Genomic DNA, 24,473 nt, shown 5'->3' on the forward strand with positions numbered 1-24,473 from the left:
AAACACATTTCAACAAATATTTTTTGTAAGATTTTATAATTTACAAATAATTTATTACATGTCCACCTCAGTGGACAGTGTGCATTCTGAGCAAGAAATATGTTGGCTTGGCTTACTGAAGTCCAAATGGAGGGGCTCAAATGCAATAAAGTCTTCAACAGCTGTGTTTAATAACAAAAACAAATAACAATTTTGAGTACCTGTCCACTGTAGTGATCATTATGTATCAAAGGGTTAAATTTTCAGTATGATGCCTCATCATTGGAGACATCTGTCCTGGTTGTAGATAAATCCATGTCCCTGTCGAACAAACCCTAATTACCCAAGGAACCTATTGGAAAACAGTTGGTGTAGATGAGATGAAATTGAGATAAGTATAAATGGCACCAGTTCTTCTCTTTGAAATGTAAATTGGGTTCTTTGTGAACAAAAAGCAGCTCGAGGTTACATCACAGCTGTTCCAGGTGCAGCCAGTGAACCATTCATCCGTACTCACGGCTGAATCCATGAGGGCCTTGTTTCTCTGGCTACCTATTCTTTTTCACCACCTCCATCCTCCTCTTGTTTTCCTCCATCACTGCAGGAACAAAAGCTGCAGGTAATTATGGGCTGCAAGTGATGAGAGGGGAATCTCCTTCAGAGGAGGATTAATGGGTTCAAATCTGTAAAATATTATTCTTTCCAAGATCATGTTGTCTGACTTATGAAAAAGGAGTTTTTAGTAATGCTGATTACGTACTCTGAAATGAAATTGTATTAACCCCACAGCTTGTTCACATCTTTGTTTTTGCATTAGATTCCTTCTGATAAGATACTGGTGAAACTGGAAACATGAGAATATCGTGCAAAAGTTGATTTATAATCCAGCCTAGACTGAGAGACTATCTAAAGGCCCAGGAACCCTTTGCATGTGACACTTTGAGTCTAGAATATTGAATCTTTAAACAATATTCTAATAGTCTGAAATTTTGAATGTGGGATTTTCATCAGCTGTAAGCCTTTATCATCAGTTATAACAAATAGAGGCTTGAAATATCAGACTTTGCTTGTAATGAGTCTATGTCATATATTCTATCCAAGCAGCACGATTAACAACATTACAACCAAAAGTATTATTAGTTATTAGTTTCACCTTTGAAGTTCATTTACTAAAATAATTTAACTTATTCGAATTAGTTCCACCTGTTGAAAATGTGACTTTATTTATATTTTAAACAATAATTAATGTCGATGTATTTTGTGTTTCTTTATCATTCAAATTTTACCTTGGCTTCAGGTATAAAGCCACAGTATGAAGAATTGATTTGTTTAATTTTTTTAATTTTTTTTTACCAACGAGGGAAAAGCCAAATTAAAAGAAACACACACACACACACACACACACACACACACACACACACACACACACACACACACACATATATATACATATATATGTATATATATATATATATATATATATATATATATATATATATATATGTATATATATATATATATATATATATATATATATATATATATATATATATATAAACTTTATTGTCCACCTAGAATTGAGGCAGAACTTCGCCTTTGACATGGCTCACCTCACAATACAATACATATCACATTCACACAAATATATAAAAGACAATTACAAGGTATTAAAATGTTATCATCATTAAAAAAAGTAAATGAAACTTTAAGAGTTCAAAATTGTAATTGCGGTGGGACCAAATGATTTCTTATAGACACCTTTCTTGGCCTATATATATATATATATATATATATGGGTTCAATATATATATATATATATATATATATATATATATATATATATATATATAATTTTTTTTAACAAAAAATGAACTCAGCTTTTTAAGGCATCGTTTCACCTCGCTGTGTGAAAAAGTCATAAACACTACATCATACATTGGTGAACAAAGCTCAACAGCTCACAATGAGTTTAAACCATGTAGTTAGTTATGTTAAAAAAGAACTAAAAGGTTTATTTGGATTTTTCTGCCATGTTTAGGCTTCATGATAAATGAGTCAAAACCAGATGAAACACCGGTGCCTGTTGTTATCAGACCAAACAGCCTCAGTGAGCCCCTTCCAGGAATCCAATTTATGTTATTGATCTACTCACTTTGTTTTCTGTTATTTGATTGGTTAAAGCCCTCTTGTTGTTTAGTATAACAGCAGTTTTATGATGAGCACTATTAGCCTCACTGATCCTAAATCAGCTGCACTAAAACTAAAACATTCTGAGGCAGGATCCATCCGTCTCCTCAGCACCACCACCTCCTCCTTCTGCTGCTGAAGGCTAGCTCAGACTCAGAAACCAAACCTCTTATCTGATTCCTCCCATGATTCCTGTGATTATGAACCATCGCGAAACCGGCCTGAGCCTGAATGAAGGTGATTACATCTGTTGAACAATCAGCATTAGTTTTACTGGATTACTTTGTCTTATGTTGCCTCTCAGCATTCTATCCATATGGAGTATTTTTACCATAAATATATTTAACTGCATGCCTCCTCATCGCAGGCAAAGATCAGTAAAAGCTGTTAACTTCTGTGTGTCACAGAAAAATCCAGCTGAAGCATTTTTACGTCCTGACTGGGGCTGACTTTAACATTAGACAAATATACCTTAAACTAATAAAATTTAATTGTAGAAAATAATATTTTAATGTCACATACAAGGGGGAACCCCATGCTCTCAGACCTGAAGCCAACATGGAAGTGACATCAATTGCAGTTCTCATCTTATCCACTAGGGCTGCTATCAGAAGTGAGCAAATCCTCTTTGACTCCCATGTTAAAAATGACAATTTCACAGCAGAAATAAACATGTTTACAGCCTGGTTCAAAAAACACTTTAGGTTTATTAGATCTAGTTTACACTCATGACAACTCTGAGGGGGGTGAATTTTTTTGTAACTCTTCTCAAGTGTATTTAAATGCTTAAAGCGCAAGTTACTCCAAATCAACATTTATTTATTTTTTTGCTGATAAACTATATAAATGAGTGTCTGATTGTGCAGTAGACAAATATAGTCAATAACTCGGCACTTTAGTGCATCTTAATATTTAAATATTCTGCCTAAAATTGTCAGCGATGCACCGTCGTCAGGCAAAAACTCAGCACTGCTTTTGAATTTAAATCTGCCATCGCTATTGGCTAAGAGGTACACTATGATGTTAGATGGTACATTATGATGTCACAATGTCGTGGGTGCGTGTATTTGTTAGCAGCTCCACCCTCTCGGTCTGCTAAGCAACAGCATTTGTTGCATTTTTCAAACAGGAAGTGTGAGTTGAGTAAGAATCTGGCAGGGGATGACTTGCTCTTTAAAGAGCAAGTCACCCCCAAATAAACTTTTTTTTGCTGATAAACTAAATAAACGAGTGTCTAATCGTGCTGCAGACACGTGTGGCCAATAATTTGGCACTTCAGTGCATCTTAGTTAAAATTTAAATATTCTGCCTAAAACTGTCAGTGTTGTGCCGTTGTCAGGTAAAAACTCTGCACTGTATTCTAATTTAAATCTGCCACCGCTATTGGCTAAGAGGTATGCTATGATGTAAACTGGTACATTATGATGTCACAATGCCTGTGTGTTTGTGTATTTGTTAGCAGCTCCGCCCTCTCGGTCTGCCAGGCAACAGCATGTGTTGCATTTTTCAAACATGAAGTGGGAGTGGAGTTAGAATCTGGTAGGGGTTGACTTGCTCTCTTACTCAACTCCCACTTCCTGTTTGAAAAATGCAATAAATGCTGTTGCCTAGCAGACCGAGAAGGCTGAGCCGCTAACAAACACACACAGGCTCACAACCACATTGTCACATCATATAAGCTAATATTCTAGGTTACCTCTTAGCATATAGCGATGGCAGATTTAAATTCAAATGCAGTGCAGAATTTTTACCTGACAACAGCATAATACTCACAGTTTTAGGCAGAAAATTACAATTTTAACTAAAATTCACTAAAGTGCTAAACTATTGACCACACGTGTCTGCAGCATGATTAGACATGCATTTATATAGTTGATATTTTACAAAATAACAAAATGATGAACCTTCCAGAATGGAAAAGTAAAGGAATCCTATACCTGGAACACATATATGAAGGATTGGACCTCATCCCATTTAATAGAATAGTCTCCCAATTTGGCATAGATAAGAATAGCATTTTAGAATATCACCAAATTAAATCCGTAATCAAACAAAAAAATTCAAGCTCAATAAAATAGAATTACAAACACCACCAAGGGTATCAGACTTCTATAATCTCAAACCCCCCAAACTACTGTCTACAGTATATAAGGCACTGTCCAAAATAGAAGATAGATTAACAAGGCCTATTGAAAAATGGGAGGTGGATCTATCAGTCAGCTTTGACCAGAACTTCTGGTCCCAAACTTGTTTAAAAACTTTTAAAATGATCAGACACCCCAATTTACAATTAATTCAGTACAAAATTATCCACAGAGTACACTATACAGGTCATTGGATGTTCAAGATGGGGTTTGTGTCATCTGACACATGTACACACTGCACAAACAACGTTCCTGACAATTACATTCACGCACTGTGGTCCTGTCCACCTGTCCAGGAATTTTGGGGTAGAGTATGTGAAGACCTGTCAAAGTGTCTGAAATGTTATATCCCAACTTCCCACTCTCTTTGTTTACTGGGAATCCTGGATGATGTCCGATTGAAACATCTTTGTTTCATGTGGTTATGACTGCCATTTGCATTGCTAAGAAAACTATCCTCATGAATTGGAAAAATAGAGATACTCTTTGTATTAACCAGTACAGAAATATTTTGTTAGATCATATTACACTTGATACAGCCTCTGCTTCCACTTCAAATCAATCTCTCTGGGCTCCTTTGATCAGTTCCTTCACATAGTGATGATGGGGATCATTGATATTGTCCTGCGGGATGATGTGGGTGATGGGGTGGAGGGTCTGAGTTTGGAGTATCCAGACGTTCCTTGAGGTGGGTACACTGGGGGTGTCTGGGACTGGGGGGCTGCTGCCCCCCTCTGGAGGTGCTTGGGTTGCCTCGGGGGTGGACTACTGGTGGTTGTGAGTGGGGTACCTTGGGGGTCTTGGCGGTGGCCATGGGTCACTGCCTGGCAGCTGCATTGCCCCTGAGTGGGTCTGGGTGGGGGCCTGGGGGCTCAAGGTGTGGGGGTGAACGGCCTCGTGTGGGGATGTGGGCGGGGCCTTGGGGGTCGGGTCTTAACATCTATGCCGCCGGGAAGAAGGCGGGAACGTGCAGCAGTTTCTGGCCCGGGCTCAGGGGCCTCAGGTAGACCTTGGCTCCTCTGCTGTTCCATCACTGGGGAGGGGGATGTCCAGGAGGGGGAGGACCCAACCTTACCTGGATGTCCTATGTCTTGTATATTCTGGAAATTGTGCAAATGCAGGGATGGGAGTAGATATTCTGCTGGGGTGGGGCTGGGTTGATGCCCTCGGACTCCCTGAGGCTCTGTGAGGCTGCTGTTTTGGGCCTTGGCAAGATGGGCTGGGGTCTCTGTGCTCTGGGTGGCATTTTGAAACAGAGGTGCCTATTGGGGCCAGTGGGGGAGCTGGCTCCCTGGAGGGCTAAGCCCAACCAGCCATTCCTCCCTATACCCACACATTTTTCTCCTCCTGCTCCCTCACATCATCACACAATCTTGCACATAGGACCTTGGGGGGTGGACGAGTCAGGGGGTGCAGTATGGACCCCATTTCCGCATTCCTGTGGCAACCTGCCCCCCAATTTTATTTGCACCTTAAACACTTCCACCAATGACATTCCACGCAAACACAAACTTAGGGCCTTGAGTGAGCACATTCAACGGCATTTGGCAGGGGGATTTTTCAGCCTCATCCCGAGTGTCAGTTCCAGTGTTGGGAGTAACGCCGTTTAAGTATAACGGCGTTTCTAACGGCGTTCTTTTATAGGTAACGGAATAATCTAATTAATTACCTTTCCCGCCGTTGCAACGCCGTTACCGTTACTGGGGACGGAAGGTTGTGCGTTACTATGTGCTTGTCGAACGTTGAGCAGCAGTGTGAGGCTTTCTGACCGCCACACTTCAGCTGCAGCCAGGGAGAGAGAGGTGTCGGTAACGCACTTACAAACATGATGATGATTGGCCGGGTGGGCGGAGACCCTCACGGTCTCAGTCACTGCATTCTGTAGACGCAACGGGAATAACTCCGTTTAAAATAACCGCGTTAATAAAAAATATTTCGTTCTGTAATGAGCAAACTAATTAATTACGTCTTCTTTTAACAAAACGTCGTTTCTGTTACTGATAAGAAAATGCGTGCATGAAGCAGCGCGGTGTGTTGAAGCTGTCATCATCAGCTGATCAGGAGCTAAAGAGGTAGATGTATTCAGCGTCACGGCCCGTGAAGAACGAGGAAGACGTGATGAATATTCTACGGCTGCAGACCCACCCCCCCCCCCCCTAGATTTGTCGCTGCAGCAGCGAATCTGCGGGGGGTCTGCAGCCGTGCCCTTCTTGGTGTGACAGCGGGACGTCCCGAAGGTCTGCTCACCTGTTCACCGCTCAGACGTCCTGATCTTCTACCTTCCTAGATCATCCAGCTGTAACCTGTTTCTGATCATGTCTTTAGTCCCGCTGTAACACTGATGTATCTGTCTCAGACGTCATGGAGCTCAGGTGTTATTAGAACTACCTGTGTGTGTTTACCACCCAGCTGCAGCTCTTCTGTGGTTGGGTCTGACCCAAGTTAGTAAATGTAAGTCCTCCATCAGGCTTGTGCCTCTTCTAGTGTCATTTTAAAGGATATTTATTTATTTAACCGTTACTAGATTACCAGCAACAGAAATGCTAGTAAAAACACACAATTATGTGAAGCTGGAAACATTAAAATACTGTACAAAATTACATTTATTTCTGTAATTTAACTAGACTGAGATTTAAAGGCTCGGGAACCTTTACAGGTGTTTCTATTTGCAATTTTAAATTTTAGCTCATTGGGGTTTTGTTAAATATCACACAGTGACCTTTTAATAGTCTAGATTAGTGTAATGTTCCTATTAGTAGTTCCTCCTGTTAAGTTCTTATTTGTTTAAATTATTCAGGTTTATATAAAACAGTTGGACATACATTGTATTATGTTCCAGTCATTAGTCATTTATATTTTACTATTGTAGTAATTCTTGCATTCTTTAATGAAAAAAGTAACTAAGTAGTTACTTTTGTTGGTAATTAGTTACTTTTATGATCTTGTAACTCAGTTAGTAACTGAGTTACTTTTTTGACAAAGTAATCAGTAACTATAACTAATTACTTTTTTAAAGTAACGTTCCCAACACTGGTCAGTGCCCACTTCCAATTTTAAACTGCACTTAGACACTGAGGGCTGTGGGTGCAAGAGGGGTGGTGGCATCAGCTGGCGTAGGCCAGACGATGCCCGCACTGCCCGCTCACCACAGCCATGGGATACACCTCAACATGCACTAACACTATTGTGGAGCAGGCAGAGGGAGACTAGGGGTCTTAGCACACCTCTGTTGTCGCTTGGCTTCCCGGGGCTGGAGGCTAGGAGGGAGATCTGGCCGTCTTGTTGGGGTCTGGGGAGGTGGGTTGCTTTGCTCAGCGTTGGGCGGGGGTGCCTGCTCATCAGCACCCCAGCAGAAAGGGTCGAACTCTGGTAACCGGTAATGGTTGTACCCCATGTGCAGCAGTACCGGGACCAGAGTGAATAGGGTGTGTATGGGGAGAATGAGTGGGTGTCCAGTGTGCATTTTTGTAAGTCTTTGGTTGTATGTGTATGTGTGAGCATGAGGAAGGGAGTGTGTGACTGTGTCTGTGTATGACTGCATATGTCAGGTGGGGCCTTTGACTCCTCCCTTCTCCTGGGACTTCTTTTGATGCTATACATCTTCGTCTCCCCTCCCCCTGCCACACCTGGTGTGAAGTGCGGTGCCTTGGTCTGCCTGAGTGTTCATGGCTCCCAGGACAGAGGTTTTCAGATTTTTGGCATATGCCTGATCAATTCCGGTGGCTGCCTGGTGGGATCTGGGTCCCTGGGCTCTGCTGGGTCCCAGGCGGCGGTGGTCGCCCTTGGGTCCCGGGTTGTTGGGTCCCAGGCTCGGCCAGCTGGGGGGTGGGAGGCTTAGGGCAGGCCTGTGGGCTTGCTACTGATATTTCCCGGAACTCTGCCAGCTGCTGATTTTGGCTCCCCAGGGCAATCCTCTGCGCCTCTCGAGGGGGGCAGGATCTTTTCTGGTCATGGTCTCCTTGGGGTCTGTTACGCCCCCTCTGAAGGTCTAGGAGGATGAGGGGACTAACACAAGAAAATAGGTGTAGGTGTGTGTGAGTGGATTAAGGACGAGGAGGTTAGAGTAAAAACAAAATGATTTATTAACACAAGGTGTCCGTGTCTGAACGGTAAAAATAAGGTTTAACAATGACGGTGCAAAATAAAGTGGAAACGGAAAACATAAGCAGACTAACTGCTTGTGAAAAGGCTTTCTATCAAACTAAGATGACAACCACTGAAACGATAAATATCCCCGGCTCAAGAGTCCTATGGGGATAAAAGAAAACCACCGAGATCAGAAAACTGACGTTCAGTCAGCTGAATCCTTCTAAAGAGGATAATTAAGTCAAAACCATATAGCAAACACCCCACAAAAGGCTTCACCATTAGCAAGGTGTGTGAAACACGCTCAGAAGGAACCCAGGCTAATCCTGGATCTTTAGTAGAAAACCTTAACCAAATAATGAGCGAGGGAGAATCTCAGGCTACTCCTGAATCTTTAGCAACAACCTTAAACCCAAACGGTAACGGTGTAAACAACCTTAAACCCGATTGGTAACGGTAGCAAAACGTGTCCGTGAGCTAGGGAGAATATCCGGCTAATCCAGGATCTCCCCGACTGTCTGCTGCGTTCCTCCTTTTAAGTCCTGGGAGCTGCTTGATGGCTGATGCAGGTCAGCTGCGGTCTTTTGCCGGCGTGCCTCTCTCCGAGGTCCTGAAAGGGCGCTGGGGCACTGGAGAGTGAGCAGGCCACTCCTGGCGCTGTCCCTGGTGCTGGATCCTTTGCAGCGGGGACAAAAGGCTCAGGCTGGGATGAGAGGACGGACTTAGGGGGCGAGGGTCGTCACAGGGTCCCTGTGCTCTGGGGCAGCTCCTGGATCTCTGGGGCTTGGAGCTCCCTCCACCTCCTACACATCTTTGGGGGACAGATCTGTGGACTCTTAATCCTCCTAACAGGCACCATTCCTGCGACCCTACACTAGAAACGGTAATGAATAATAAAAATAATCAGCTGGAACCTGACGCGTGACCAGAAGTTTACCTGATTTCAAAATAATAGAACAAGCCGGTTAGCTTACAACGAGTATTGTAAACGTAGCATATCTGCTATACATGATTTTCGGAATACTGCTTCCTGATTGGTTTGTGCTGATCAGAGCACGAGTGAGCTGACCTGGAGCTGACCCGACAGTTACAACGGAATATATCTTTTGCTCGGCGAATTGATTTGGGCTTGGTTGGATGGATGCTGAGAAGTTTGAGTCTTGGCTAAAGGTAAGGTTGATTAACACTGACTTTATGTTACACTATATTGGTTTTCTTTCTGTGATTCGGTCCGCAGCTGGCGGAGGCTCGAGTGGAACCGGTGTTCTGACTATCTGTGCTTCCTCGTCGACATCCTACTGCAGCGTGTTACGACAGTTCCGCTCTTGTTTATAGTCTAGTAACACGCTTTTGAAGCACAGTTTATTTTAAATAGGTGATATTTCTCAAAAACTACAGAACTGTAGTACAAACATACAGTGTTTATCATGATTTATTTATGAAAAAGACCATTTGTCATAATTCAGTGAATGGCTGTAAACAATGGGAGAAATTTCTTGTTTACAGTTTAATAATGATATTCTACAAGCCATTTACAAGCTAACTGTCATGTAAACATAAAACAAGCAGTAATATAACAACTTCCAGTGGTAGTGCGTCTCTTCAGGTGAACAGCCTGTGACGTAGTAATCAGTCTGCACACGCGCATTTCCCCAATTTGCACAAACTGATGAAGGCTGAGGAGCTAAATCCCTGTACGATTTGTCACTGGATATGGTGCTGGCCGGTCACTTACTGTGTCAGCAGAGAACCAACACGCTGACAGCTGGAAAATGGTTTCGGTTGTTGCAGCTACTATGATGTGGCTGACCTGTTTTCATGTCTGGTTCTAGGGATGGAGAGATCCACTGATCCGAACGGGTGGTTTGTTCATAACGTTAGCGATGCCACTGCATTGGTAGCTTCAGGTTGCATCGGTTACAACTGACAACTATATCACTATGTATCTTTCCAATTGTGTTTCTCGTTGGTAAAAAACAGTGGTAATATCGATTATTTCACAGTTTACCTGCTAAGTCTTTGTTTTTTGAGGTGCATTGAATGCATCATCAATGTCTTGGCAGAAGCTAGGTGGTGCACTCTGCGCAGCTGGTGTGGGACATTATTGGGACAATATTAACTGACATACGGGCTTCCTGTACTTGCCAAAAAGAAATAAACTTCTCAGTTACATGGTCTCTGGTTTATGCAACCGTGTATTTTTCTGAGTTTTTTGCGCATCTGCGCACCTGATGCTTTGTGTGAGGTAATTTAAGATGATTCCTTATTATTGTAACGTGTGCAGAACTAAAAAAAACTCCAGACAGAATAACATTTTACCCTAAGCAGTGGTTCAGAGAAGTCCAATAAACAGCTGAGATAAACTTACATTTCCAGCATTCACTGTGCCCTTGAAGCAACAGCAACATTCGGCTACAACAGCTCTCACATTAGCCCCTTAAGGAGCATTACGATATTTAAAAATTCTGTTCAGATGTTTATGGTGTTTCATAATAACTCATAACAATTATATGATGAACTAATATATATATATATATATATATATATATATATATATATATATATATATATATATATATATATATATATATATATATATATGTCAAGTTGTTGTTGTTGTTGTTAGCCTCAAGGGCAACATGCCGATTATCAGTTGTAAGTCGCTTTGGACAAAGCGTCTGCTAAATACATAAACATATATATATATATATATATATATATATATAATTATTATTAATATTATTAGTATTTTTTATTGCTACAATACTCAGTTTAGATAAGGGTGATGAAATTAGGTTTAGACAGTCATCTGCTCATAAAATAGACCAACAGGATCAGAAAATTCTTCATCAACATCACTGATGAAGTGCATTTGTTCTCATGTTGAATTTATTGATTAATAGAAAAACTAGAGGATCAAATACATCTTTCACGGGGGTGGGGGTGGGGGGATGGATTGTTGGTGTTTACTTGGAGATGGACACATGGTTTTTCAGAAATCTCATAGAGTTTGACTAACAAATGAGCGGAACAACTATTGGTACTCTTTGTACCCTGGACAAAAGTCCTGGTATGCTGAGAGGTGCATACCAGCCCACCTTAAGCACAGTTTGAAGCCAAAAATAGATTCAAACAGCACAAAACTACAAACGGGATTTAAAAATGATTCCCCACCAGCAGCATATCAGCTGATTTTTGCACTGAAAAGTTGCAACGAATCACAAGAGACTTGAGATTTTGTAACTGAAAGCATTTTACAAATATGTCCACATTATTAGGTCCACCCTGTGAGTACCAGGTTGGATCCTATTTAACCTGCAGCACTCCCTTAATTTGTCCCATTATAAGTTCAACAAGGTGTTGAAAACATTCCTCTGACATTCTAATATGACAGCATGACACATAAGTATTTTGAATAATTGAGCACAATTCTTTAAATGTGTACTTGTTTGTTTTATTTAACTTGTCATAGTGAAATGTATTTTTCTCATTTAATGAGTGACTCCTGTTTACAAGTTTGTGTTTAATTAAATGAAGGCAGCGTAAAGAGAAACAGAACACGCTTTCTTCCCCTTCACACGTGGACTCTATCTATAATTACACCTCACAGAGAATAATTGGGTTTTTGCTTGTTGCAGCAATTAAACGTACATCAGCAGAGGCAGCTCTTAAACAGCTGGAGTGAATCCTTCAGGCTCTTTGGCTCACTGCTATGGTTTGTTTCAAACTGCTGATGTTGTGCTTTTAATTAAAATAAACCTAAATTAATTTTGTTCATTAGGAGTTTTTATTCCTTTTTGAAGAATATGTTGAGTTCCTGATCACTCAAGCTGCCACTTTTCTGCAGGAAATCAGCGACACGGAGATTCTGGAGCTGACCCACACTGCACTGGGCCGCATGACGGTGATCCGGCAAATTTTCCCTCTCTGGAAGGATAGCAACACCCGCTGCATGAGGCAGAACCACCGCATCTCCTCACTGCTGTGCGACCCACAGGAAGGATACCTGCAGAACCTCGAGGTGAAGACTTGATGAACATTTCAGAGAGTATTTCGGGTTCAAAAACAAACTCTGTTTGGGCTTTATCTGTTAGACCAGCATCTCCCTCCCGCTTGCACACAGAGTGTTGTTTCCATGATGATGTGTGGCTGACATTTAAAGACAAACACACTGACAAATGTTGAGATGTTTTCTGTCAGGTTCTGACATTTGTTGTTGTTTTTTTACATAACATCAGATGTCACAGATACTCTTCCTCTCAACTTTCTTTCTGTTGTCCTCTCTCTCTCTCTCTCTCTCTCTCTCTCTCTCTCTCTCTCTCTCTCTCTCTCTCTCTCTCTCTCTCTCTCTCTCTCTCTCTCTCTCTCTCTCTCTCTCTCTCTCTCTCTCTCTCTCTCTCTCTCTCTCTCTCTCTCTCTCTCTCTCTCTCTCTCTCTCTCTCTCTCACCCTAAATTAGTTCCTCACATTTTGCTTTCCACCCAAAATTCTTTTCTCCTTGTTATCTGTTGTTTTTGTGTCTTCGCCATCACTTCCTGTCTCTCTCTCTCCCCCCTCTCCTTCCTGTCAGTTTCTCTCATCCGCCCATTCTCCCCCCCCCCCCCCCCCCTTATCTTAAATATTCAGCTCACCTCACGCTTCGATTCTTCTCTCACCTCCTTCATTCTCCTGTCCTCCAACAACCCTCTACATTCTCACCTGGAATGCTCAGTGAGGTGCACAAACGAGGACATTTGTCTCAATAATTTATATAAAAGAGGGTCAGATGTTCTCTGAAGTAGGATGCTGCTGCTGTTGGAGGAAGGTGATCAGCAAAGGGATTGTTTTTCAGGGACGTGAAGGTGAACTGACACAAAAGTATTGTTAAATTTAAGATTTAAGAAATTGCTCTATTTTTCTTTTTGACTTTTTCATGGTGTGTGTGTGTGTGTGTGTGTGTGTGTGTGTGTGTGTGTGTGTGTGTGTGTGTGTGTGTGTGTGTGTGTGTGTGTGTGTGTGTGTGTGTGCGTGTGTGCGTGCGTGCGTGCGTGCGTGCGTGCGTGTGTGTGTGTGTGTGTGCATATTATTGGGTTGTCTGGGCTGCAGAGCTCACCTCTCAGGACCATTCCTCAGAAACCATTGACTGACAATAAAAGTAGAATTTTTTTTAAGATGCAGACATTTTTTTCTCAATCAATCAATCAAATTTTATTTGTATAGCACCTTCTACAACATTATCCGAAGCCCAAGGTGCTGAACAACATCATTAAAAGAAAAACATTCCCAGTACATGGGCATAAAAGCAGGATAAAAAAATAACATCATAAAATATCAAGCAAAAACTATTACAGATAAGAGATATCGGAATAAGACTAATCGATAAAAAAACAAATGTCGGACAAAATAAAATCAAGCATCTGGGTTAAAAAGAAGAATAGTTAAAACCATAATGTTAGGGCATTTCAAATGACCCTAGCGCTAAAACGCAATCAGATAAAAATGAGTCTTTAAACGAGACTTAAAGACTTGAAGGGATGGTGCCTGCCTAATGCTCAGTGGCAATTCGTTCCACAGAGTTGGAGCCAAAATAGAAAAAGCACGTCAACCCCTCGATCTGTTTCTGTTTTCAGCTAAGACAGGTGCTGAGCCAAATATTTGTGCTGCATTGGGTACATCCAACTTCATATTCCAAACTTTTTAAATCTCTCATCTTGTTTGTGGGATAAGAATGGCAGAATTTAACAGCCTTTTATTAAAACAACTGCTCTGGATGATTCTGTTGAGGAAATAATGAGGCCAACAGACTCCTGAACATTTTGCATCCATCATTTCTGAGCTGTCCTCACTGAGCTGCCATTGTTTCAACTCCTTCAGGTATCCAACCTCTATCTGTACGACAGTGTGCTGATGCTGGCCAACGCCTTCTACAGGAAGCTGGAGGACAGGAAGTGGCACAGCATGGCGAGCCTGAACTGCATCAAGAAGTCCACCAAACCGTGGAATGGAGGCTGGTCGATGCTGGAGACCATCCAGAAGGTAAAATCTCAAACCTGAGTGCCTGGTTCTTTGTTAATAAACTATTAACTACGGTATTTCATGTCCCTCGTATATATGATAACTAAATATTAAGTCTTTATTTTGTTGCAAAGTCTGATTTCTATTAGTTTGTTTTGAGTGAATTTTTATTACTTTTGCCAGTTTTAACTTATTTCATTGACCATTGCAGGTTTTCTCTGTCTTTAATGGAACGGTATCAACTATTTAATCAACATTAGTAAATCAAACATGAAAGTATGCTGGTGAAGCCAGAATGTCGATCAGCCCGACGGGGAACCTGGACTGTGGTTTTGAGAGTTTAATTGATAAAAGATGAGCTGACGAGTCCCTGAGAAGATGAATCTCTGAATCTTTGAGCTTTATTAAAAAACATGAGTTTGTTTGAGTACCAACCACAGAGCTCATCATTAATCTGTCATGTGTTTCCGGACCTCTGACCAGAACATTTCAGACAGCAGAATTTACATTTTAAATTATAAATCATGTTTCAAATAATCCCAGTTAGTGAATCTGCCTTCTGCAGTGAGGTGTGACTGAATTATCTGATGTGAGCGTGTTGCTGTCTTCATTTTACTGATCAGCTTGCTCTGACTGGATCTTTAATAAGGAGTGGTTCTGCGAGCCCCAAAAGTTCCAAGTTCTGGTGGATTTTTCATCCAAATAGACAAGAAAACAATATGGCCAAACTCGTGCTTAGGGTTTTTCTTTAACCAACACAGATTTATTCGTAAGGATGATTTAAATGTTTAAACAACAATAAAATGAAAATCTTCTTATGCAGAGCCAGATTGGACCTGACCACAACCCAACAGAGAGGAATGTGTTTCAGTTTGTTAGAGAAAGATTGTGCTCCTCATAGGAGCTGGTTCTGAATGAGAGTTGATCTGTTCACTTTTAAACAGATTTTATATTTTCACATTAGTTTTGACCAATGGTTGTCAGAGGACAGGGGTTGGTAAGGGAAAGGCGGGGGGAGGAGGTAGAGTTCACCAGGTAGAAACCAGGTGGAAAAACTTTCCCTAAACCTGGTGTTTTCTCATCAGAAGCTTCTGTTGCACCTCCGAGGGCAAGAGGATCTGTTATCTCAGGAGACAATAAATCCTGTAAAATCAAACATTCAACTCTGAGCTCATTCTTCTCTTTGGTGTTGAGCATCAGGATGCTCACACTCAACCACACTACTGATGAGACCAATCATCAAAGTGTCAACTGCCTAGTTACTGTGTTGGCTATCCATCCAGTTCTGCAGTCATGAATGATAGTGACTTGGGGTCTCATTTATCAAACATTACATAGAATCCTTACTAAAACCATACTTAAGCTCAGCAAAAAAATGTACTTACGCCAAGCAGGTTTGTGATCTATCAAACATGGAGTACGCACAGCTGCACGCAATCTCCGCTTCATAAATCGGAGACTAACGAGAATGTTTCTCAGCTGCATTTTAGTCATATCCCGCCTTCACCACGCCCACTTACTGCCATAAATAGTCAATGCAAAGTGCCTTGTGGATCTCATGCATATACATACAGTGGTGTGAAAAACTATTTCCCCCCTTCCTGATTTCTTATTCTTTTGCATGTTTGTCACACAAAATGTTTCTGAACATCAAACACATTTAACCATTAGTCAAAGATAACACAAGTAAACACAAAATGCAGTTTTGAAATTATGGTTTTTATTATTTAGGGAGAGAACAAAATCCAAACCTGCATTGCCCTGTGTGAAAAAGTTATTGCCCCCCTTGTTAAAAAATAACCCAACTGTGGTGTTTCACACCTGAGTTCAATTTCTGTAGCCAACCCCAAGCCTGATTACTGCCACACCTGTTTCAATCAAGAAATCACTTAGATGTGAGCTGCCTGACACAGAGAAGTAGACCAAAAGCACCTCAAAAGCTACACATCTTGCCAAGATCCAAAGAAATTCAAGAATAAATGAGAACAAAAGTAATTGAGATCTATCAGTCTGGTAAAGGTTATAAAGCTGTTTCTAAAGCTTTGGGACTCCAGCGAACCACAGTGAGAGCCGTCATCCACAAATGGCAACAACATGGAATAGTGGTGACCATTCCCAGGAGTGGGTGGCTGACCAAAATTACCCCAAGAGCGCAGAGGCAACTCATCCAAAAGGTCACAAAAGACCCCAGGACATCTTCTAAAGAACTGCAGGCCTCACTTGCCTCAATTAAGGTCTGTGTTCACGACTCCACCATAAGAAAGAGACTGGGCAAAAATGGCCTGCATGGCAGATTTCCAAGACGCAAACCACTGTTAAGCAAAAAGAACATTAGGGCTCGTCTCAATTTTGCAAAGAAACATCTCAGTGATTGCCTAGACTTTTGAGAAAATACCTTGTGGACTGATGAGACAAAAGTGGAACTTTTTGGAAGGCAAATGTCCCGTTACATCTGGCGTAGAAGTAACACAGCATTTCTGACAAAGAACATCATACCGATAGTAAAATATGGTGGTGGTAGTGTGATGGTCTGGAGTTGTTTTGCTGCTTCAGGAACTGGAAGGCTTACGGTGATAAATGGAACCATGAATTCTACTGTCTACCAAAACATCCTGAAGGAGAATGTCTGGCCATCTGTTCGTCAACTAAAGCTGAAGCGATCTTGGCTGCTGCAGCAGGACAATGACCCAAACAACACCAGCAAATCCACCTCCAAATGGCTGAAGAACAACAAAATGAAGACGTTGGAGTGGCCTAGTCAAAGTCCTGACCTGAATCCTATTGAGATGCTATGGCATGACCTTAAAAAGGTGGTTCATGCTAGAAAACCCTCCTCCAGAGCGCTGTAAAAGACTCATAGCAAGTTATCGCAAATGCTTGATTGTAGTTATTGTTGCTAAGGGAGGCCCAACCAGTTATTAGGTTCAGGGGGCAATTACTTTTTCACAAAGGGCAATGTAGGTTTGGATTTTGTTCTCTCCCTAAATAATAAAAACCATCATTTCAAAACTGCATTTTGTGTTTACTTGTGTTTTCTTTGACTAATGGTCAAATGTGTTTGATGTTCAGAAACATTTTGTGCAGATGTATAAGAAATCAGGAAGGGGGCAAATAGTTTTTCACACCACTGTAAGCCGGCTGTTGCAGCCCTCCGCCAATGACGATGGCGACTGTAGATCAAGGCAGATCAAGGAAGCACAATGTCACAGATGCAGCAATTGAATTACCTGTGGGTGAGCTGGAGAAATGAAAGGAAGTGCTTTTGCAAAACATATAAGAGAAAATCCACGGAGTGGCGCAGCGTTGCTGAAGCCGTCAATGTTGTGAATTCTTCAGAGGGATCTGTGGCAGATATACAAAAAAATTGTCCGACCAGTATTTGATCCTCAGACTCCCAGGTGAAAGTCACGCGCGCCAACCAGTAAGCCAAATGGAGATCTCCCTTATTCAAGTAGCTAGGGCGTATGATCAATGAGGTCACAGTGAAGGGACACACACACTGTCACAGACGCATGACATTCTGTCTCAATCTGTCCCCCTGCTGATATTCTGCATTCCATATTCTGCGCTTCAGGCTGTGTGTGTGTGTGTGTGTGTGCGTGTGTGTGTGTGTGTGTGTGTGCGTGCGTGCGTGCGTGCGCGCGTGCGTGTGAGTGAGTGTGGGGGGGTCTTGTTCTGTGTGAAAACAAAGCAGTACAAGTGATAATGCTGCAGGATTTCATAATTCTATCTTCTCAGCAGCAGCACTGCAGGTGCTCTCCATGTCCAAAATGTGCGTAAGCCAGGTCCTTAGTCAATTTAAAGTTGCACACATTTTTCCGTTAAGTTTTCTTTCATAAATCCCAAAGTTTGCATGGACAGTTGCTTACGCAGTTTTCCAACCCCGTTTTGTATGTAAGCAAGCTTGATAAATGAGGCCTCTGCTCTTTTATAGCAACTTTCAGAGTCAGAGGACTCCAAGCGCTTTACTCTACAGTGTATCATTCATTCATTCACACATATTCACATACTGATGGTGATGAGCTACAATGTATCCACAATTGCCCTAGGGCGGACTGACAGAGGTGAGGCTGAAGTAAGAAACAGACTCTCTAAACATGCAAATACAAATAAGTCCTGGATGGAACAGCTCCCATCTACCTGAATCCTCTTGCAAAGGCTTACACCGCGGCCCGGCCACTCTGGCCATGGGTGGATCGTTGGCTAGCAGCGCCTACACCACGCTCAGGACAATCCAGACTCTTTTCATGTGTTGTTCCACAGATATTGAATGACCTACCAAGCACTACTAGAACATGGGCTGCCTTGTTGATTTTCAAGAAACTCCTGAAGACCCAGCTCTTCAGAGAGCATCTTCTAAACTAGGAACTTCACAACACCCGTCCCCCACTCTACTGCACACTCCATGTTCACTTCTCTCTGTGATTGATTATGCTGCCTCACTGCTACCTAGGATTAACTGAATAGTGTTTGTTGTTAGCCTCAAGGGAAACCTGCTGGCTTGATTATCACCTGTAAGTCACTTTGGACAAAAGCGTCTGCTAAATACATCATCAGTGGTGTGGTACACCAGTATTTAGGGCATGGCTTGAAGAGCAGTGGTGCTCTAATCAAACATGGTGGCTGTTTGTCAGAGAACATAATAACCATTAGCAGTTGAAAACACTGATGTGAGTTTGATTCTCCTAGAATAAAATAAAAGATTAGGGATGTGTTTTAGCAATAATTAGGCGATATGATATTTATCACAGCACAGGTGAGACAATACGATATATTGTGATACTGAAAGCCAGACGATATATTTTGGTTACCGGATTCCTTTTAAAAATAAGGTTTTAATTCATTAACAGTTCTGTTATTTCTTTGACAGTAAAGTGATGCCTGATAAACTCCAGGACCACAGGTTCAGCCTTCACATCTCATATCTTCTAAATGCTTCACACTTCTGCTAAATGAATGTTTTCACTTTTAAGAGTGATGAATGAATGATTGAAAATAAATGGGGCTCTATGTTCACAAACCCCAAAGATTAAACATTTTTCTCCAGGTGATGACGACGGCGACCTTTTCATCGGACAGGACCATTTGATTTTCTGATGGTTTCCTTTAGTCTTTGTTTGCATCCAACATGAACTGATAGAAGTCGGGTGCTGACATTTCATCTGTGGCCTTTTAGTGCGTCAGACTCAGGACTGCAGTAGTGAGCTGAACCAGTTTGTTTTCATCTCAGCTGTTGCTATAGACACGGAGGTTTTCCAGAAGCTCCAACAGCAGAACAGGGCTGCTGATTATCGTTACTGATCAGGTTTTTCTGTGTTCAGGTCCGTCCATCCATTGGAAAATTCAGGGTCTGATCTTTGCTTGATAATGTGGTTCTGTTGCGATCTTTAAGCCATGAGCTCCACTATGCTCTGAGCTTGTTCAGAACACTCACTCCTCCACTGGGGTATCTTCCCTGAGGCGCTTCTGCCGGAACCGGAAGCCTGCATTTCAGGAGTAAACAAGATAGCGCTAAACACCAGTTGTTGTTTTATCAGAAGGAACCTGTCACACCAAACTGCTAAACTGTACATGCATGCACTGATCTTTCCCCACTTATCATATTGCATTACATCATGGTCACAGGCTTCATCCACCACTCTAAAACCTATAGTCTTAATATACAAGCAAGCAATAAAAATTATGGACCAGAAACCATTGAAATGGCATCATTGCCGCATTTTAAGGAAACATAATCTTCTCACTTTTGAAAATTTTATTAATTTTAGCACTCTAAGATTCTTTTTCAATTGTCTAAATGATAACTTGTCTAAACTGTTCTCTACTGTGGCCATCAGACGTCAGAGCTCTCTTAGAACGATCACTCGAGCCTCCACCTGCGGCGATTGTCTCGTCCCGCGGTGCAAGACTTCTTTTGGTCAGTCTGCTCTTTCCGTAAAGGGGGCCAAACTTTGGAGCTCTCTACCTGTTGACCTAAAACTAGAAACGGACAGTAACGTTTTTAACAAAGAGCTCAAAAAATGGTTAAAGTCTAAACAACAATGTCTACATGAATAGTTTTAAAGTCTTGCATTGCTGCTCAAATTGCCTTGTTTTATTCTTTTTATTCTTTTTTATTGAAAATTGTTTGCAATTTTAATCTGTTTTCTCTTTGATTTATTGTTGATTTCTTTGTATTTTATTTAACTGTAGTCGACTTTTTAGAAAAGTTCTATGGACAAGTGTTGCAAATTAGCACGTGTGCTAACACACTAAACAATGCATCTGGTTCGTCCAATGTAATTGCTGTGTCCATGTCAAATAAACATCACTCACTCAGGCCCAAACGTCTTTTGTTGTCCATGACTTCAAATGACGTTTTTCTATTTGGGGACTCTGGTAATTTGTCCTAAAGTTGAAGTGGTAGCAGCCGGCTGTTTCTCCTTCTCTAAATTTAGGGAGCAGAGAACCTCTCACACCAGTGGTGTTCTGTTGCCAAATACATGAGTGTGTAATGAGTGAAGGACCCAGGGAAGAGCAAAAGTGTGGTGGTTCAGCCAGACTGACAACCGGATTGTGGAGGTTTTTAAACAAATGTGAGGGAACCACTGTATTGTTATTATTTTTATCTCCACACTATATTTATAGCTCTACGATGTTAGAACATTGTTAAGAGGCATGAAAAAATGTTTTAAACATTCCGTATCATGGAAAAACCACTTATTGAATCTTTTGGCTATGCTATATTGTCATTTTCTCATGTGAAACGCCTCCAAATCTGATTTTGGCTGCATTCATGCATTTTCCTGTTTTAGCTTCAATTTGGTCCATGTAAAGATTTTCCTGCATCCAGGAGAAAATATTTCACTTTTGTCACCAGGCATTTCTCCTCCCCCTGAACCTGGTCTAGTCTTGGTTCTAAAACCTGGATATTCTGTAAATGTTCTGACAAATTTCTTCTGCACTGCGGACAAAACACCACTGTAAAAACCATGTGTCCTGTCTACAAAGATGCACGTAATTGCCAGATTAGGATATCTGTGTTAGGCGACTATTGTTTTAACAGACTCAGTAGTTTAGTGGTTACATTGCCACACTGGTATGTGGTTTTGCACAGGTTCGCCTCCTGGTCGTTTATTATCTTTTCGCTACACTTGCCACTATTATATTTTCAACCTTTTATTGGTAAACTGTTTATATTAAAAAGGACTAATCAGTTTTTTTCTTTGTTTATTTAGCCAGTGTGAGTTCATGTGAGGTGAGCTGAGAAAAGCAACTAAAATGCTGCTTGGAAATAACCAAGTTCAAAGATGTTTAGAGACACAAAATATTTGGCAGAAAACAATCAACTAAACTTTAATATATATACATGAAATCTGCTTCAGCTGGCTAAAAAAATTACTGCACACACCGGGAGTCGAACTGACATCAGCTCATAACAAAACAAGACAAACAGATTTATTTCCATGCATAAATTGAGACTAACAAAAATAACTCATATTTAAGATAAATGACATCTCAATAGTGCCAACAGTGACTTTTTATCATATATTGTGCCTTATTTTGGTCTCAAAGCTTTAAAATAGCATTATGTGGTTTCTGTAAGCTAATTTGTTTTCCAAATTTGCCATTGTACCTTTAAAGAGACTGTAAGGAGTTTGACATTTTAACCCTCACACTGTCCTAATGGGTGTGACCCCATGATGAAAGTTGACCATTGAGCAGGGTTGATAGTTTATCCCTTGGGTTTATGTGACAATACACCACACTGCAAGAATGACCCATCTGCTTCACTAAATACTCCAAATGCACAGTACGCTGTTTCTTGCCACACACTCCTGCGATGCAATGCGAGAAACATAAACATTGACGTCACAAAAGATCCTCCTATTGTTTTTTTGTTAAAAACAAGTCCCATTTCCCAGAAAATAGTGATCTTGTTCAAAGAAACCCTGTTGCTCAGAACTCACATGGAACCTTCAAGGTTTTTCTGTACTGCCCACATTTCAAACTGATCATACTGACATGGCCAAGAATGAAAGCGATGTCCATTTACTGGAATATTTTCAATTTGTGTCTGTGAGGCATGTTAACTGTTTGATTGACAGTAGTCACAGAAGCATACCTGTCGGGGCCACATTTAGGTTTTCTGCTGGAAGACTGAAGTGTCACATTAGATAGGTCGGCTCTGTGTGTTCCTGGAAAACGTATAAATTATTTTTCATCACAGTCCAAAGCAGATTTTAGTAATGCATAAACGGTGCAGGAAAAATGTGTTGAACAGTGGTATTGTAATAAATGCACGTTTCAAGGATGTGTTCAAGTTAATGTGCAAAAATTCAAAGCAACCATTTTTTTGCATTAAGCACAAATGAAAAAAAAGTGACAATTTCTACTGGGTTTAAACAAAGTCGTTTCGTAGTGAATCTTAAAATAGAAAAACGGACAAAAACATCAAAAGGTCTAATCCATACGAGGTCAACACCCTGTCTGTGTCCTTTATTTCAGGGTAATATCACCGGTCTGACAGGGACGATGGACTTTAAGGACAGTGGCTCAAACTCTCATGTTCAGTTTGAGATCCTTGGCTCCAGCTTCAGTGAGACTTTCGGCAAGGACATCAAGAGGGTGAGTTCACAGCCTTCCAGCTTGAAGGAAGACGAGAAATAAGCACCACGCCTCTGAGTCGGCTTTGTCTCACAGTTTTAAAGATGCTCACTGGAAATTATATGATGGAAACAAAGGACATTATTCAGCCCTGCTATTTCTGTCCTAGAAAATCTGTTTCCGTAATAATCTGAGATTGTCAGTTTACTTAAGGACGCAAAAGTGATGCCTGGAAGAAGCTCATTAGCACAATCTGGTTCTCTCATTTTATTTGCTGTGTGGTGTGTGTCATGTGATAAGCTGACCTGGAATGTTGGCAGATTGAGAACCAGAATCACTCATCACAACCATGTCCCTGACTGTTGTTCTGTCAGAGCAGAGCCTGACGGGGCTGCTTTGTTCTGCATATAGTTCTGCTTCAGGCTGTTGTTGTTGTTCTGGTTGAATGTCATCTGTCGTCATGTTGGCCGAGTGGAGAGGTGGTGCATGCCACTCACAGCCAGGAACCAAAGAGGAACCTCAACCCGGTGTTTCTGTTTTCATTTCAGAGGACCAGATGGATTATTAGAAAAAAACTTTTGGTCCTTAGTTAAAGTGACAATGTGTATTTTCCCTGGTGACGGGGGAAGTACATTTCTACATTATTGCAAGCAAGTGGTATTTTTGTGTTCGAGTGAAACCTTACCAACGGAAGACCATTAGGGTCAAAAATCCCTGAGAGCACAGCCGGACTCTGCTGTCCTCTGTAGGCATTGAAGAACCTTTTGGCAGATTTTTTTTCACCAAGACTTTCCAGAAGACCCGTTGTGTTTTGTTGCATGTGCCTCTGCCATCTGATTAAACTCCCCACCAGGTTGTGACCAGTTCACATCTCTACACTCTTTATCTGGGTGTCCACAGCATGAATCCACCAGTCAGGCGATATGACTACAAAGTTTATCATCCACTTGTGACCTATGACCTAGTACCAAGTGTTCCAACTGGCATCATTAGGTTTAAATTTTCATCATGGGTAAACTGTGACTTGCACATAAGTCCAATAATAAAACATCCCCCTGTATCAAGTAAGGTGGGCCGGCCTATGCCAAGCTTCTCTAGCCCCAATGAGCTCTACCTTCAGGTGGTTGGTCCATAGGGGAACATGTCCTAGGCCCAATGGGCAAATGTGCCTGTACATGGGCCCCATTCTCAGATCTGGTTTCTGGGTGGGATGCAGGCAACGCTCTGGGCTGAATTTTTAGACAAGACTAAAGGACTAAAAGGCATAAATAAGAACTGACTGAGTCATGAGATAATACTGTTACATTTATTTTAAAATCTATGTATTTAATACTTGCATGATAAATGCATTCCTGCATCTGAAGTGTAATTACCATTCAGGAAAAATACAAACACCACTACCATCATTATCAGCTGGTGTAACCCTTCCATCACCATTAGTGCATCATGTGACCAGCATTTGTTGTGTTGTTTCTACAGCTGTGATGACAGTCATCAG

General features: G+C 41.3%; 1 protein-coding gene across 4 annotated transcripts in view; it reads left to right on the forward strand.

The window, feature by feature from the left end:
• Positions 1-24,473, forward strand: part of grid1b (glutamate receptor, ionotropic, delta 1b) — a 716,034-nt gene that overhangs the window by 606,056 nt on the left and 85,505 nt on the right. For all 4 annotated transcript variants that reach the window (XM_070545805.1, XM_070545804.1, XM_070545806.1 and 1 more), the window contains 3 exons: positions 12,244-12,417; positions 14,249-14,410; positions 22,877-22,996. In XM_070545805.1, the coding sequence (XP_070401906.1) occupies positions 12,244-12,417; positions 14,249-14,410; positions 22,877-22,996 (456 nt within the window). The remainder of the gene's footprint in view (positions 1-12,243; positions 12,418-14,248; positions 14,411-22,876; positions 22,997-24,473) is intronic.

The sequence above is a fragment of the Nothobranchius furzeri genome, chromosome 16 (assembly GCF_043380555.1).
Source record: "Nothobranchius furzeri strain GRZ-AD chromosome 16, NfurGRZ-RIMD1, whole genome shotgun sequence".
Lineage (NCBI taxonomy): Eukaryota > Metazoa > Chordata > Actinopteri > Cyprinodontiformes > Nothobranchiidae > Nothobranchius > Nothobranchius furzeri.